The sequence below is a fragment of the Heterodontus francisci genome, chromosome 41, assembly GCF_036365525.1.
Source record: "Heterodontus francisci isolate sHetFra1 chromosome 41, sHetFra1.hap1, whole genome shotgun sequence".
NCBI classification, from domain to species: domain Eukaryota; kingdom Metazoa; phylum Chordata; class Chondrichthyes; order Heterodontiformes; family Heterodontidae; genus Heterodontus; species Heterodontus francisci.
In genome coordinates, this window is record NC_090411.1 from 36,276,548 (window position 1) to 36,294,729 (window position 18,182).

Below are 18,182 nucleotides of genomic sequence, written 5' to 3' on the forward strand. Positions count from 1 at the left end.
GTGAAGGGTTTTAAACATTAGGTGAGGGGCAAAAGTCAGTTTTCCAGCAGTGTGCAACATGAGCACCAAGAAGGGCCAAGAACCATTGGAGAAGCCACACATTGAGCCAATAGAAAAGGAGGCACAATCCCAGAGAAACAGAGTAACCATTCACAGGCGTGACATACAAGGAAAGGGGAGAGAGGGGGAACAAGGACAAACAAACACAAAGAAAGGGTGCATTAATCAGCAAAACCGTCGTTAAAACTCTGAGTAAGATGTGTAGGAGTCACCATCAATCAACTACTAAATATAGCTCAGGCTGCTTAAAAAAAATAAATAAATATGTACAATCCAGTACAGGCGGCACCAAAAAACAGCATTGGAAAGGGGGAAAACGACAAGTCAAGTCACATTCGTAGCGTTAAACGTGAAATGGCAGATGGGTTTCCTTTTTGTTTTGTGTTCGTTTGTTTTGTTTTTTTCTTGATTCACTTACCCCTTGCGTACCATCGCCAGCATGTATAGTTACCATGGTTACTGTGACTCATGTGAAGGGCCCTAAACGCTACACCATCGAGGAGGGAAATATAAAAAAAAAAGCAAAATATGCAAACATCTTACTCAAAAGGCTTTAAATGATTCATAAAGACCAGTCTGCATACAAGGCAGAGCTGAGGAGGAAATCTGAGACCTAAAGTTCATTTGGAATTAAGAAAATTCTATCCAAAATTACAAAACATTGACAAGGTTTCAGACCCTCTTTGGACAAGCATACTCCCAAGTTGTTTGCAGATTTAACTGGTTTGCAATAGACTCAAGGCCCAGGGAACAATAACTATATGTTTACACAAGTTTTTTTTAAAAAATGGGATAGGAGGGATAATGTCAATGTTATTTTTGTTTTATTCACCTTTTAATAATTTGTGATTCATTTAATTTGGTATTGAACATTTCAAGTAGTTTTAACCACTGATCGAAGGTCATCTGCAGCTGCTTGGAAAGGCAGTCCAAAGAAGCTCTACAGGACCTCTTGTTTACAAGAGAAGAGGCTAGCTCCACAAATGGATTCACCCCTCAGCACTGCATTGAAGAAAACTGACTCACTTCTTTGTGTGTTTCGGTAGTTTTACCTCAGAAAACAAGGGGAACCTACTTGCACCCTGCTTTGAAAGACACAGAGGTAAAACTGGACGCTCTCATTGCAAAAACAAAATTGAAAAGGAGCCTTGTATGACAGAGGCCAAAAAAAACAACACAAACATAATTCTGGTCAGCAGGCTGGAGGAATTACTGTGTAAATTAAAGAGTGCAAGAAAGAGATTGGGGATAAGGGGGGAAGGAGTTAGAACAATGACGCACATAAGATGACCATCGAACAACCAGTGTATAAAATAAAAGGTGAGGCAAGACATTTAAAATAAATGTAGAGAAGGAAACATTTTTTTTAAGACATGCACCTCTATTTTACGGCCCTCAACCACCGTGCCGTGTAATTTCTCCCTCGCCCTGTCGGCATCAGCACTAGATTCGAAAGTTACGAACCCGAATCCCTGCATGCGGCGGGAGAAGGGGGGAGAACAACATGCACATCATTATAAATAGAACAAGTACATGACCACAATCAGCAATACTTTTCTCTCTCATCCTCATGCATGTTTCTTGGAAAATTAAAAAATAAAACAAAAAAGTAAGCGGCGAGTGAGGCCAAACAAAACTGTACTTGTTACTTGGGCTGCTCATTAGTAACTGGGAAATTGGGGGCAGCTTTTATATGAGAGGAGGAGGAAAGGGATGAATGAATGCAGCAAAGAGCAAGATATAGAAACTTTGAAAGCACACAAGGTCAGTACACTGTGTATTGTAACTTTTTCAAAGCTGTTCCCTCGTATTATCTATAACTAATATTTACTCCTCAGTGATTTCAGTCATTGGTCTACTGCTATTGTGTCCCAAAGCACACATTTTGTGGAGTTAATGAAATCGCCAAAGGTCCGGTTTGCTAAGCCATGAACAGTTTAACAAATCTTGCTGTCTGTGGTCCTCAGGAATCCGATAAGCTTAGTTAGTTGTTGTTGTCAGCCAAATGAGACCACATACCAGGAGTCAGTTGTGCTGCTAGGGCACTATGTAACTGCAGCTGATTTCAGGTGGAGCTCTGGCGGGTGATAACTGGCTTCTTTATATCTAAACAGCGTTGGCTAGGTTGGGGGTGGGGGGTGGTGGAGATGGGAAATCAGTCAGGGATCCTGCTTCTGATAGTTATCCTGTGACCTCTGCTGGAAAATCCAATCAATAGATGACAGCACCAGGCTCAGCTGTAAAAATTAGCTTGGCAACACTAAATGTCTAGCATCTTGGCAAGTACCAAAATTGCCAGAGCTCATGGAACCACACACACCAGTAATAATCAGCCCTTTAGGAAAGATGGGCAGAAAAAAACTTAAAAAGACAAAAACACATCAAGTATTCCAAAGAAAATGACATTTCTGTGAAAATGAAGTTATAATAACAAAAAAATGGTTAATTGATAGTATCTATTTGATTGAAATGCAAGAAACCCAAATGCAACTTCCCCCTACCTTCCTGCTTAATGCCATTCCCTATTTTAGTGTCAGTCTTGATGCCTGGAAGACTGCTGTTAATTCAATTAAATGTGTGTGCGAGAGACACAACTTTCAGCTGCCACAGAAAGGAGCCAATGGAAAACTGACTGACCATATCAAAGCTAGAACTTTCAGCTTCGTAGAAAAAATAAATTAATCCTGAAAGCCTCAACAGAACTCAACCTCAGGCTGTAAACAGAGTGTGGATCAAGTGTGTGAAAATTAGTGACATTTTTCTCGCAAAGAAATTCAATTTTTGATGGTGTGAAAGGGGCTGCCGTAGAGATAATGATGCAGTCAGTCAGTCAGTAAGTGGTGAGATGCTTTTGTAGGTTTGCTAGCAAAGCCAAGGACTATCTGAGCTTCAATAATTTACCACAAACCCATGAACACGTGTAAATTATTCCACCCAAACTATAACAGAAGTCAACTTTCAATGGGCAGCACAGTGGCGCAATGGTTAGCACCGCAGCCTCACAGCTCCAGCGACCCGGGTTCAATTCTGGGTACTGCCTGTGTGGAGTTTGCAAGTTCTCCCTGTGTCTGTGTGGGTTTTCTCCGGGTACTCCGGTTTCCTTCCACCACCAAAAAGACTTGCAGGTTGATAGGTAAATTGGCCATTATAAATAGCCCCTAGTATAGGTAGGTGGTAGGGGAATATAGGGACAGGTGGGGATGTAGTAGGAATATGGGATTAGTGTAGGATTAGTATAAATGGGTGGTTGATGGTCGGCACAGACTCGGTGGGCCGAAGGGCCTGTTTCAGTGCTGTATCTCTAAATAAATAAATAAATACCACTCAATTCCCTGATTCTCTAAACCACAGCATACTTTAACAGGGAATGGTCCCTCACATGTAATTCAACATCTTGTAGGAGCCACACTGAAAGGAGTCCCTGTTTTGTGAAATGGGTGGCACAGTCAGAACACTGTCCTTTTCACCTCTGAAGCCTGGGTTCAAGCCAGCACAGACAGATGGCATGAAAGTCTCCTCTCTCAGCTATAATGGCCCCAAGAGAAATTAGTTTTGGCAGTCACGATCCAGCTCCTAATGGGCAGAAGTCCACAGTACAAATGAAACGTAATTCAGCACTAACTAGCAATCTTTCTATGTACTCAGCAAGGTCATAATGATGGTGAAAATAGAAAATGGAAATGTCACAAAGCAGCAGTACAGGCTACTTTTCCAATACTAGATGTTGAAGAAAGCAGCACTTTAAAAATACAAGGTGGGGTTGAGGTGTACTGCTCAAACAAATGTATATAGCAATTTTACTCTGCATCTAACCAGCACTGTACTTGTTAGTATCCAATGCAACAGACATCAAGTGAAAAGAAAACTGTTCTATTTCCAAACAGAGCCATTCTCTACCTTGATAAATGTTAACATTCACCTAAAGATGAACAAAATAATAGTCTCCCTTTTAACAATACACAGAAACCTAGTTAGTGTTATAATGCAGGAATTACAGACAAGTGAGCAGCTACATTTAAAGAGAATATTTTCAATGTGTCTTAGTGAAGGTCCCACATTATTTTTCTAGATCGATAGCGATACGTTATCACACAGCAGTCTTCAACAAGTGCATATTCAGATTTTAAAGATCCAGAATTTAAAATGAAGCTCAATTCACAAATGTTATTTTGTTGAAGAACAAAATATAGTACAAGCTATTTATATTTTGTCATATCTACCTTCTCATGCATTGTACAGTCTCCATTACTGAAGCCATTTTTATCTTACTGGTACACACGATCCATCAGTTCCACACTCTTGGTTTCTCTTTGGCCGACTGCACTAACGGGCTCATCAATTAGTCAAAAGGAAGGCGGCCCACATTTTTTACTGCCCCCCATAGCAGCTCGAGGGACCTTAGTCCACCCTCTTTATATAATGATAATGTGCTGGGAGAATGGGCACCTGCTGCCCATGGTACATCACTAATGCAAAGACTGTCATGTTGGACACCATAATAGAACAGCTACTGTGCCCAAATACAAGGTGGGAAATTATCCTCAATTCTGATAACTGACCATATTTCCTTCATACATCAAAGTAAAACTCTGGCGATGAAAGTGATCTGATCAGAGATTATTTTGACACAGAGCGTGGAGCTGAGCGATAGCAACAGCAGCAGTATATAGTCAGCGAATAAAAGCAAGGAGTGACTTAACAGGGCAACAGGTAGCTGGTTGGTTGCTGTTTACTACCAGTCTTTATTTCTCTAAGTGAGAGCATTGGGTTGAATTAAGAAATTTAGTTAATTGCCGAATAGGTTTTTAAGTTTTAAATTTGGTATGTTTAAGTAGGCCAATGTCTAAATAAGTCTCACATTTTATTTAAATTAAAAAATAAAGTGACACAAAGGAAACAGCTGATTGGCGAGTAGCTGGTGGGTGTTTATTTATTTAAATCTTAAGCTTATTTCTGTTCTTCTTCTTTCTTTTGGGCCTCCTTATCTCGAGAGACAATGGATACGCGCCTGGAGGTGGTCAGTGGTTTGTGAAGCAGCGCCTGGAGTGGCTATAAAGGCCAATTCTGGAGTGACAGGCTCTTCCACAGGTGCTGCAGAGAAATTTGTTTGTTGGGGCTGTTGCACAGTTGGCTCTCCCCTTGCGCCTCTGTCTTTTTTCCTGCCAACTACTAAGTCTCTTCGACTCGCCACAATTTAGCCCTGTCTTTATGGCTGCCCGCCAGCTCTGGCGAATGCTGGCAACTGACTCCCACGACTTGTGATCAATGTCACACGATTTCATGTCGCGTTTGCAGACGTCTTTATAACGGAGACATGGACGGCCGGTGGGTCTGATACCAGTGGCGAGCTCGCTGTACAATGTGTCTTTGGGGATCCTGCCATCTTCCATGCGGCTCACATGGCCAAGCCTGTTTCTGTTAAGACAGTTAATAATCTAACAAATACAGGCATGGCAGGGCACCTCAGTCCCTTTCGATACACATTCTGTTCTATGTGGGGTACTCCAGGAAAATTCTCGCGTCCTGGACAACCATATGTGCAAGAAGTGTCGTCAGCGGAGGAGCTCGAGTTGTGGGTTTCAGAGGTTGAGCAGTAGCTGGTTGACTGTGGTGCATCCACGAGGCTGAGACACAGTTGGATTGCACGTTCCTGGATGTAGTCACTCCGCAGCTTAAGGGTGTGCAGGCAGAGGGTAAATGGGTAACGGACAGGCAGGTCTCGCTCTCCAACTGGTATTCAGTTCTGAATACCAGAGCTCTCACCGGTATTTTATTTATTTAAATAAATAAATAAAATACCGGTGAGAGCTCTGGTTTCTCAGGAGAGTTCAGCCAGAGCAAAGTCCATGGCAACATGGCTGGCTCAGCTGTACGGGGTAGGATGCAGGAAGAAAATTTGGAAAGCAGTAGTGATGGGAGATTTTATAGTTAGGGGAACAAACAGGCATCTCTGTGACTGAGACATGAATCCAGGATGATATGTTGTCTTCCAGGAGCTGGGGCCAAGGATGTCACTAAGCGGCTGCAGAGCAATCTTTGGGGGGCGTGGGGGCGAAAGAGGGTGAACAGCTAGCAGTCGTGGTCCATAACAGTATTACCTACAAAGGTAGAAAGAGGGATGAGGTCCTTCAGGCAGATTTTGGGGAACTAGGAAAGAAACTAGCAGGCAGGATCTCAAAGGTAGTAATTGCCAGGTTACTCTGAGTACCACATGCTAGCAAGTATAGATATAGGAGGTTAGAGCAGATGATTGCATGGCTGGAGAGATGGTGCAGGAGGGAGCGCTTTAGATTCCTGGGACATTGGGACTGGTTCTGGGGGAGGCGGGAACTATATGTGCTGCACTTCAACAGAGCTGGGATCAACGTCCTTGTGGGACAGTTTATTAGTGCTAAGAGGAAGATTTAAACAAAGTTGTCAGGGATGGGAACCAGGATGTAACATTGGAGAGGATAAACAAGGTGCACAAAGAACTGGGAGAGACAGAGAGCACTAGAGTAAAAAATAATAAGGCATTTGGTGGGGTCAGAGTAAGAGGGAATGCGATAAGGTCTAAATTAAGTTTACAGTTCACGTATGTGAAAGCACAGAGCATGGTAAATAAGGTTGGCAAGCTGCAGGCACAGTTAGCCAGGTGGAGATATGATGTTGTGGAGATAACAGAGACCTGGCTCAAAAAAGGGAAAGACTGGGTACTAAATATTCCTGGATAAAAGGTGTTCAGGAAAGATTGGGAAAGGAAAAAATGGAGGCAAGGTAGCAGTATTGATTAAGGATAATATTACAGTGTTGGAAAGAGAGGATGTCCTAGAGGGGTCAAGGGCAGAACATATTTGGCTAGAGCAAAGAAACAACAGATGTGCCATTACACTACTGGGTGTATTCTATAGGCCACCAGCTGGGGAGAAAAGATATAGAGGAACAAATTTGCAAGAAAACTACAGAGAAATTCAAGAATTATAGAGCAGTTGCAATGGGGGACTTTAATTATCCTAATATAGAATGGGATTGTAATAGTGTAAAGGACAGAGAGGGGGAAGAGTTTCTGAAGTGTGTTCAGGAGAATTTTCTAGATCAGTATGTTTCCAGTCTAACGAGGAAGGAGGCATTGCTGGATCTGGTTCTGGGGAATGAGGTGGGTCAAGTGGATCAAATGTCAGTAGAGGAACATTCAGGGGACAGTAGGTTAGCTAAGGAAAAGGAATCCAGAGCAAAAATACTTCATTGGGGGAGGGTCAACTTCAACGGGGTGAGAATGGCCCAGGTAAATTGGAATCAAAGACTGACAGGCAAAACTGTAATGGAACAATGGGCTGCCTTTAAAGAGAAGATGGTTGGGTTAAAGTCAAGGTACATTCCCAATGTGGAAAGGTGGGATGACCAAAGCAGAGCTGCCTGGATGACAAAAAAGAGTTAAGAGAGTAAGATGAAACAGAAAAAGAGTGCGTATGACAGATGCAGGTTGATAATACATGAGAACCAGGATGAATGTAGAAAGTTCAGATGGGAAGTGAAGAAAAGAAATGAGAAGTAAAGAGAGAGTATGAGAAACGACTGACAGCTAACATAAAAGGGAATCTAAAAGTCTTCTATAGGCATATGAATAGTAAAAGGGTAGCAAAAGGAGGAGTGGGATGATTAGGGATCAAAAAGAGGATTTACACATGGAGGCAGAGGGCGTAGCCGAGATATCAAATGAGTACTTGGCATCTGTCTTTACCAAGGAAGTAGATACTGCCGAAGTCACAGTGAAAGAGGAGGCAGTTGAGACACTGGATAGGCTGAAAATTGATAAAGAGTTATTAGAAAGGCTGGCTTTACTTAAAGTTAAGTCCCCAGGACCAGATCAGATGCATCCAAGGATACCGAGGGAAATAAGGGTGGAAATTGAGGAGGCTCTGGCCATAATCCTCCATTCCTGCTTAGATACAAGGGTGGTGCCAGAGGAGTAGAGAATTGCAAATGTTACACCCTTGTTCAAAAAAGGGTAGAAGAAAAAGCCCAGCAACTACAGGCCAGTTAGTTTAACCTTAGTGGTGGGAAAGCTTTTAGAAACGATAATCTGGAACAAAATTAACAGTCATTTGGCCAAATGTGGATTAATTAAGGAAAGCCAGCATGGATTAGTTAAAGGCAAATCAATTTAACTAACCTGAGTTTAACAGAGAGGGTTGAGATGAGGGTAATATGGTTGATGAGGGTGTACACGGTCTTCCAAAAGAAAAATGATAAAGTGCCACATAACAGGCTTGTCATTAACGTTAAAGACATGGAATAAAAAGGAAAATGGCGGCCTGTATATGAAGCTGGCTGAGTGACAGAAAACAGAGTCGTGGTGAACAGTTGTTTTTCAGACTGGAGGAAGGTACACAGTGGTGTTCACCGGGGTCGGTATTTGCTTTTCTTGATATATATTAATAACCTTGACTTGGGTGTGCAGGACAGATTTCAAAGGGTGCCGATGACACAAAACTTGGAAATATTACGAACTGTGAGGAGGATAGTGATAGACATAAAGGGAACATAGACAAGCTGGTGGAATGGACAGACACGTGGCAGCTGAAATTTAATGCAATATGTGAAAAGTGATACATTTTGCTAGGAAGAACGAGCAGAGACAATATAAATTAAAGGATGCATTTCTAAAGGGGGTCCAGGAGCAGAGGGACCTGGGGTATATGTGCATAAATTGTTGAAGGTGGCAGGGTAGGTTCCTAAAGCAATTAGTAAGGCAGACAGGATCCTGGGCTTTATAAATAGAGGCATACAGTACAAAAGCAAAGAAGTTATGGTGAACCTTTATAAAACACTGGTTCGGCCTCAACTGGAGTACTGTGTCCAATTCTGGGCACAACAATTGGACACCACACTTTAGGAAGGATGTGAAGACTTTTGAAAGGGTGCAGGAAAGATTTAAGAGAATGGTTCCAGGGGTGAGGGACTTCAGTTACGTGGACAGATTGGAGAAGCTGGGGCTGTTCTCATTGGAGAAGAGACGATTTGATAGAGGTGTTCAAAATCATGAGGGGTCTGGACACAGTAGATTGGGAGAAACTGTTCCCATTGGCAGAAGGATCAAGGATCAGAGGGCACTGATTTAAGGCGCAAAGAACCAAAGATGACAAGAGGAAAAACAATTTTTGCGCAGCGAGTAGCTAGGATCAGGAATGCACTACCTGAGTGTGTGATGGAGACAGCTTTAATTGGCTTTCAAAAGAACAGAAAAAATTTGCTGGGCTACGGGAAAAAGGAAGGGGAGTGGGACTAGCTGAGTAGATTTTGCAGAGAGCTGATATGAACACAAAGGGCTGAATGACCTCCTCCTGTGGTGTAACCATTCTGATTTTACATTAGCTGAGAAAGTAGTAGGAGGTGGGAGGGGAAATATAAGAATCAGGGTTCCGACTGAAGTGTACGTAAGTGAATGTGTGATTACACTTAATAAACAATTTTCCTGTTAGAATCTTTTTATAAGATGAACAGAGCTTGATTATTTAAATCAACTGTAGACAGTACAATATCAAGTTAATACTGCGATAACAGTTTCAAGAAATGTAGTTGGAATGGACTGTTAAGGGAAAACAGACAAAGATTCGGTAATGTCTGAAACTGACGACAAAGAATAAAAAGTTAATCTTTAAATTAAAATTTAAATGACTATTTTCAATACTACTTCATCCTATCCTGTATAAAATCCCTAACCTTGCTGACCTGCAGTGGCATCGCCACACACCGCACCCCCCCCTCCCCCAGACCCGCCATCCTTTAGTACAAGTTCAAAATCCTCATCCTTGACGTCAAATTCCGATGCAGGCTTGCTCATTCCTATCTCTGCAATTTCCTTCTGTCCTACATTCCTGAACAGACCCCTTGTCATTCCAACTCTGGTCTACTGAATGTTGTCACCTCCTTCTCATCTTTCCTTCCCTACACTACTGTGGTACGCTACATCTCTTACCTTAAAAAGCATAAAAGCTACCCCCTCATCAGTGCTGCCATCTGATTTCTTTAACCTCCATCTGCTGAGGTCTTCCCCCAATTGTCAAGTGCTTTGGAAAATACTGCTACATTAGAGATGCTATATGTCAGCTTGTACTGAGTGCTAACTATCAGAGTGGCTCAATGGCAGTACTCTTGCCACTGTATCAGAAGGGCATGAGTTCAAGCCCCACACCAAGACTTGATCACATAATCTAGGCTGATTTCAAATCTTTCAAATGAGAGATTAAATTGAGCTCTGCTCAGGTGGATGGAAAACAGTCCATCGCATTATTCAAAGTAAAAATGGAAGTTCTCCAGGTGTTGTAGCCTCAAACAATACTGCCAAGAGAGATTACCTGGACATTTATCTCATTGCAATTTGTGGGATCTTGCTGTGCATAAATTGACTATAGTTCATTAGCTGTGAAGCACTTTGTGATGCCCTGAGTATGGAAAAGACACTAAATAAACCCAAGTTCTCCCTTTCTTATATAAATGTAATTTTTGTTGTAATATGGAATAATCACTAAGCAGGAGTGCACACCTGCAGAGAGGGAAGGAGAGAACCAGAGGGGAAAACAGCAGTCCTTGAAAGGACAAGTTCTTGAAATTCAGGAAATTTTAAACATTGGCTTATCATCACAAACACCTGGTGATATGTGGACTCAATGAAAAACTCATCTCCCAAAATCAATAAACAGGAGGCATTGCATCCCCTACCCACATCACCAGCTGTTAAAGAATCCCATTTTGTACAGATGGCAGAAATTCAACCGATTCAGTTCTAACTATCCCCAAAATAACCTTTTCTCAATTTAGCACAAAGTTTGACTTAGCCAGCTTTGGACATGACGGGGACATTGGAGCCCATGGCATTTTAGCAGCAACTGACTAATGACTTAATACACGTGAGTTTTATTCTTTGGAGTTAGGGCCCATAAAACACCAACAACTTACATTTCTAAAGTGTCTTTATGTAATAAAACATCCCAAGACACTTTACAGTATTATAAAACAAAATTTGACACTGAGCCACAAAAGGCGCCATTAGGTCAGATGACCAAAAGCTTGGTCAAAGAGATAGGTTTTAAAGAGCGTCTTAAAGGAGGAAAGCAGGTGCAGAGACGGAGGCGTGTAGGGCGGGTATTCCAGAGCTTGGGGTCTAGACAATTGAAGGCCATCAGTGATGGAGCAACTAGAATCAGGGATGCACAAGAGGTCAGAATTAGAGAAGCGCAGCTATCTTGGAGGGCTGTGGGGTTGGCTGTGGAGATTACAGAGATAGGGAAGGGCGAGGCCATGGAATGATTTGAAAACAAGGTGAAAATTTTAAAATCAAGGCTTTGACTTGACCAAGAGCCAACACAGGTCAGTGAGCACAGGGGTGATAGGGGAATGGGACTTGGTGTGAGTTATGACACTATAGAGAAGGGTTTATCATAAGCTTTAGCAAGTTACTAGTAAATAAATGTAGGAAAGTGCGATGGAGGAAGCCCAAGTAACTCGTCGTTTTAATCTGGCCTCAGAACTGCAATAAATACAAGCAACAGATGAGCAGTGTCAAAAAGTAGATCAACACCCCTGCAGAAGAATGATAAATAAATGTTACTAGATACAAATATAAAAAACTAGAAATCAAAAAAAGGCAATACTCCTATATGTGTTCATAGACAGAAAACACAATTTAACCCATAAGAATACATGCACCATATCCCCAATATACCACAGTGCACATAATAAACACAGTATCAGCAGCAAAAAACAATCATGCTTGAAGTGATTGGTCGAGGGTAGTTGTTTTCATGCTGCGTTAGAGAATTTTCACCTACAACCTTATTCATCATCTGTAAATGACTTGAAGCCGTTTGCAAGAATCAGTTCCCCTGAACTCAGGCCCCACAGATGATGCCATAAATTCTTTGCTTGATTAACTACACACCATTTTATGGAATCTGCTATGGACTAGTTATCAAGGCAAAACATTATCCAATTTGGAATGACTGGGCTCCATTTGATTTCTTCCCTCTATTCTTGACCAACAGAGCTGTCTGTGAGGTAATCAGCAGACCAGACACTAGCCAGAGAAAGCCAAGCACCACTAACAGGAGCAAAGAAGACCACAGACTACAAGGTACTTCATATCAACCTATTCATCTGGCACAGCACTCGAATGAAACAGACCTCCTCCAGTTGAGAGTGCAAAGAAATTGATTAATTCAATCCTGGATTATATAGTTTTGTATATTTTCTAGTGTGAATGATAGAGCTAACTCTCATTTATGCTCATGATGATTAAATTAAACCTGATTAACTGATGAACTGGATAAAATTTTCTAAAAGATTTCTCATTTTAGCTTTTTTTCTCAACTGTCTTTAACTTTTATTAACTTCCTTTAAAATAAATTGCGCCTTTAACTGAAATGGCTGTGATTTCTGAGAAACATTACAAATATCACAGGAGATAAGGATTTTTTTTGATTAATCAAACAATTAATCTGGACATTCCTGTTTACATTACAAGCATTAAAAATATATCTAGCCCTGCTGAAATTACGACATTTCAGCAAATAGGTAAGATCTTCCTCAACATATTAACATGGGAGAACTCCAGCATTGTGAAGTTTCCTATCATTTATCTACTCAGTTTTATTCTAACTTACCGTCCCCTCTCCAAATTTATTGTATCCAAGCAATGTCTATTGCTTGGGCACAGTTCCATGGGCCTTGGACAAATGACTATTCTTTGTTCATGAGCCCAGGCAGTTAGTTTTGGCAAGTTATTTGATCTTGAAAGCATCGCAGCCCATACAGTCATCATTGGATAGCAATCAGGAGCTGGAACCATGGGAAATTTCACCCCCATCCCCAGCCCCCCACCACTTATGGGACACTAAGGCTGATGTCTACACTATAACTGCTGCCCTGGTTGAGATCAACTAATTCAGCACAGATGTGGCATCAACATGGGATCTTTTAGAATTATGGCAGTGACTTTATCTGAAATCAATGGGAACTAGTGATTAATTTTTGATAAATTAGTGGCACAGTTTTAAGAACTTTATTTTTTAAAAAAGTAAATTCTGAGCATAATCAAAGCAGATGAAGATTTGAATACTTGAGTCGAATGGCCTGCCAATACTTGTTGTCCAGGCTCAAATAAGCATTAATGTTACTTAAACGAGTTACTGGAAGGTGTCCATGCAACCATAACTCAGCAAGGCATCAGGAGCTTCAAGGGCTAAAATAAATTGCCAAACAAAAATATATTCAGTAAGAGAATTAACATTAATTTCCCAAACATTTTTAGTTTAAGCAACTCACTGACCACTATTTAGCATCCTGACTAGAGGATCCCTGAACATTCTTGCAAGCCACTCCTAATCATCAATTCAATTTGATTTCTCCCAATCAGAGCAGTTTTGACATGGTTAGCAGTGGTCTCACGGATACAGTACACAGCAAGCACACCAATGCATAGTGTGTATGCATGAGCTAGATATCTGTGGTCGACTCCGAGGACCCATTGTACAGAATAGCAAGTATGCAAAGACAGCTGTGAAATTCACAATTAAAAGCAAAAGGTGGGGGACAAGAGGAATCTGGTCAAATCTGTCGCCAGAGATGTTTATATCTCAGTATTAAAAATGTTGCTTCATTAGTCATGAAATCAAAAGGAAAGGAATTTAAAAACACGTTTTTCCTAACCCTTTTTAGCATGAAGTGGCTTTAGTGAGACAGTTAATCATATAAAACATCACAATACTGTGTGGCGATTGGTCCCCTGTATTTCTGGAAAAACAAACATAACCAATCAAATCACATTCTGACTCCATCGCTACTAGCACTACCCTCCCACCCACCATAAAGATAGAAACAGAAAAGATTAAACTTCAAGGTATATTTCAATCAGTTTTGTTTTAAAGAGACAGTATCCCAATTTTCTAGCCTGTACAGCCAATTAAAATCAAGGAAGATCTATTGAATTTTGTATAATCAGAAAGGGAGAAGAATGTCTAGAAGGAATATAATTCATGAGAGATTTGCTGGTTTCAGAGTCCTGCTACTTTAGGTCTCCTTCCTGACTCAAAGCTCTGCCACAGTGGTATTTCTGGGGTTGCCTGGCTTCAACTGGCTCCCAGGCTGAGTCGAACCACAGACCGTTCTGCAGTAAATGGGGCAGCTCTGTGATGTCTGTGACCCTCCGTGCACACAAATCACAAGATGAAGGGAAAAGGAGCCCCTCACCCCATTCCCACGAAACAAGGATACATGTCCATAGCTGGGGGGAAAAAACTCCTGGACTTTCCCTCTACTTTAAAACTCTCAATCTGGTTTCTGAAAACTGAAAACTTCAATTCACCAGTTGTACAGCATCACTTGCTCGGGTACAGGATGGGTATGTGGGCAATATCAAGCCACTTGATTCCAACACTAGAAGGTCCACAAAAATGGTCCCAGCTGGGCAGGTGGGAGAAGGCATATCAGGGGTCCAGCATTTGGATTAATTATCAGCACCTACCCATATCCCATAACTCCATATCATAAAACTCTGAAGCGCTAACTTGTCTTTAAAGTTTTTTAAAACTTGCTGTACAGGACAATAAAAAGGAAGACTCTCTCTTGAAAACTTATTCTAAACATCTGTAATCATAACAACCAATATACACAAACATTTTTCATAGATCATATATTGGCATATCACAATAAAGTTACTAGCCATCTCTCGCCTCTTCCCCCTGCCCATGACTACCATTAAAACTGTGATAAATCACCAAGAAAAAAAAGTAAAAGGCAAGTTTCAACTTCCTAACAATACAAACTCAATATATTAAATGTTCTTCCAATGACCATTTCCTAGCACTAATTAATTTTTCTCCTTTCCTGAATTTGCTACTCTTGCTGGAATATTATTCCATATGTGCTGGTCACAGTCTACAGTGTCAGCCCAGCTATTGAATACCAGCAAGCTAATGAGCCACAAGCTGCACCACAGTCAAGTCCATTCCTGTTTCAACCCAATGTCCACATGCATACTTTTTATTGGAGTCACCGGTAGTGATCAGATGTGGACATCTTAAGCCAATCCCTGTGAATAGCTAGTTCAAGGCACTATTGGCCTGGATTTTGCAGCTGTAATGATGGAAAAACTATCAGGGTTTGCTGTCATTACTCTGTGAAACTGACAGCACCTTCTGATGTTCGCACATGCACAGTTAAATGTGGAAATCCAGAAGTCACTGTCAGTAATTCCAGAGAATGCTTTGATGAGATCACATCTGGAGTACTGCATACAATTTTGGTCTCCTTATTTAAGAAAGGATATAATCGCATTAGAAGCAGTTCACAGAAAGTTCTCGTGACTGATTTCTGGGATGAGGGAGTTATCTTACGAGGAAAGGTTGGGGCTTGTATCCATTGGAGTTCAGAAAAATGAGAGGTGATCTTATTGAAACATACAAGCTCCTGAGGGGACTTGAACAGGGTGAATGCTGAAAGGATGGTTTCCATTACGGAAGAGACTATAACTAGGGGACAAAGTTTAAAAGCTAGGGGTCTTCCATTTAAGGAGATGAGGAGAAACTTTTTCTTTGAGGGTTGTTAGTCTGTGACTTCTCTTTCCCAGAGAGCAGTGAAGGCAAGGTCACAGAATCACAGAATAATACAATGGAGAAGAGGCCCTTCGGCCCATCGAGTCTGCACTGATGCATTAAAGACACCTGACCTGTCTACCTAATCCCATTTGCCAGCACTTGGCCCATAGCCTTGAATGTTATGACGTGCCAAGTGTTCATCCAGGTACTTTTTAAAGGATGTGAGGCAACTGGCATCTACCACCCTCCCAGGCAGGGCATTCAGGCCATTGTATATGTTTAAGGCTGTGTTAGATAGATTCTTCACTGACAAGGGAGTCAAAGGTTACAGCAGGTAGACTGGGAAGTAGAGTGGAGGCCACAATCAGATTAGCTATGATCTTATCAAACAGCAGAGCAGGCTCAAAGGGCCAAATGATCTACTCCTGCTCCTAGTTCGTATGTTAGTATATATGTACGTTCATATTAGAAATCACTGAACTGATGAGAATTTTCCCTTTATGCAATTATATCACTTTTAAAACTGCCGGAAAAGTTATGCCTTGTTAACGGAGTGTAGCTTTTTTAAAAAAAAATGAAGTATTAAATCATAACTACTACAGAAGAATCTCTGTAGCTCTGGAAAACTAATTCCATATGTGCAATGTCAAATCTTTCCATTCTGACTTTTAAAAATGCATCATTTAATATAATTTGAAATTATATTTCAGTTCCTAATGTGCATATTTCGCTCCGTAAAATTTATAGAAGTGAAGGATAATCATTGCATTTTACTTTGATTTGCTGTGTTAGAATTCTTTACTGTGATTGGCTGCTGACCCTGCTTGATGACATCACTGTTGCTGGATGCTTGGAGATCCCGAAGATCTCCTTGACCTAATGTAATGACCTAAGGAAAGGTAAAATCCACACAGAGATTGTTAGATCTTTGTAGGCAGCTTTCTTCCAGGTCACTGTCCCTGTCCAGGGCATTATATTCTCATAATCTGAAATCCTTTTCTGCTGCTATCCTTTATACTGTTGCTCCAAATTGATGCCAAAGGGCTGGAGACCTGCAATTCCAAAACTAAAAAGAAGGGATTCTGGCTCCGCAGGTACTTATTTTTTTAAATGAAGATGTAATGGCAGATTACATAGTCCACAATGGCGATGGGTATTTACATTACAGAGTGCTACTGATGGCAAGACTATAACTGCTATCAGGGGCACTTTTTCAATGCAAATGTACCAAATTTATCTATTCAAAGAAAAACAAGTTGGAGGTTCTTAAACCTTCTCAATGCCAAGCAGAAATGATTAAAAGGTTTTTAATCACGCTGTTTTCCACTGGTTCAATTACATTTATCTTTTACCTTGTATAGGTGACAAATAATTGACTCCATGTTTATTGTCAGTTTCATCCATTCTGCTATTGTCTCAAGAGTAGAATCCAGAAATTGATGACCTGGTTTTCAGCACAGAAGACTGGGTCTCTAATTCGGAATCAGCTTCCAAAGGGCTTGCAGCAAAAGCCGATATAAAACCCAGTCAGTTGACATTTCAGGTCATCGAAACATTGACTGATTGATGTCGGTTTCTCCACAGATACTGTCTGACCTATGAGAATTTCCAGCTTATTCTGTTTTTATTTTTAAGATTTCCAGCATCTGCAGTATTTTACTTTTTTGACAATGTAAGAGATTGCTCTTTGAACTGACTGTATGAACCCACTTAACATTGGATGCAGTGGTATGGAAACCAAAGACAGGCATAAGCATTAATGTTGAGCTGGTTATGACATTGCTGGCTGGTGTGGAATTTCCCTCAACACCAGTGAAGATCCATGAACAGAAATTACAAAGGTGACAACTGAGTGAGAGATCTGGTGCATCTGCAGTTCCTTCAGAATTTCTGCACGTACTCTGAATCTGCCCACAATGTAAATGTGAGAAATCTACAGTATCTTGCTGTCTTTATGAAGCAAGGTAGGAGGGTAATGCCTTTTCTTTTTAAATAGCCAGATAAATAGGGGAAGGGGGAGGGGGAGAAGAGGGGAAAAGAACTAGAAGAAACCTCAACTTTGTTTTCTTGACAGCCCCCCAGTGACTCGACTCTCCACTCCACTTCAAATAGTGGCAGCAGCAAATGCAAAGACTGCAGGGGTCACAAGCATGCAAGTTGCTATCTTGACTAAAATCTACCTGCATCTCTACAGCAACTCCTCTATCAAATTTAAACAACCCTTGTTGGAAAAAAAATTAACATGCGCCAACACAGTGCAGCATCTTATAAAGGAAATAATTTTAATTTAACAAGAGTGTTATTTTGTACTCATATACATAAGGACTGCAGAACAGTTAAGTTTCCTGAAAAGCACGCTATTATAGCAATGTTCCCTCTAAGCTGCATGGCCGCTTAAAAACTTTAATGGTACTGTGCACTGAAATGAACAGGCCATGCTGAACAAAGAAAATTTAGAGGGAACATTGGTTAGGAGGGAATGGCCATGTTCCTTCTGTACCACCACCATATCTTTTTCTCCCTCTAAACTACTCTGCAGTACAAATGGCT

At 41.0% G+C, this 18,182-nt stretch overlaps 1 protein-coding gene across 16 annotated transcripts in view; it reads right to left on the minus strand.

Annotated features, from left to right (window-relative positions):
• LOC137353490 (RNA binding protein fox-1 homolog 2-like) overlaps positions 1 to 18,182 on the minus strand; it is a 342,023-nt gene that overhangs the window by 40,048 nt on the left and 283,793 nt on the right. For 12 of the 16 annotated variants that reach the window (XM_068019827.1, XM_068019833.1, XM_068019823.1 and 9 more), the window contains one exon: positions 1,440 to 1,532. The exons of the other annotated variants lie outside the window; for them this stretch is intronic. In XM_068019827.1, the coding sequence (XP_067875928.1) occupies positions 1,440 to 1,532 (93 nt within the window). The remainder of the gene's footprint in view (positions 1 to 1,439; positions 1,533 to 18,182) is intronic. 16 annotated transcript variants of the gene reach the window in all.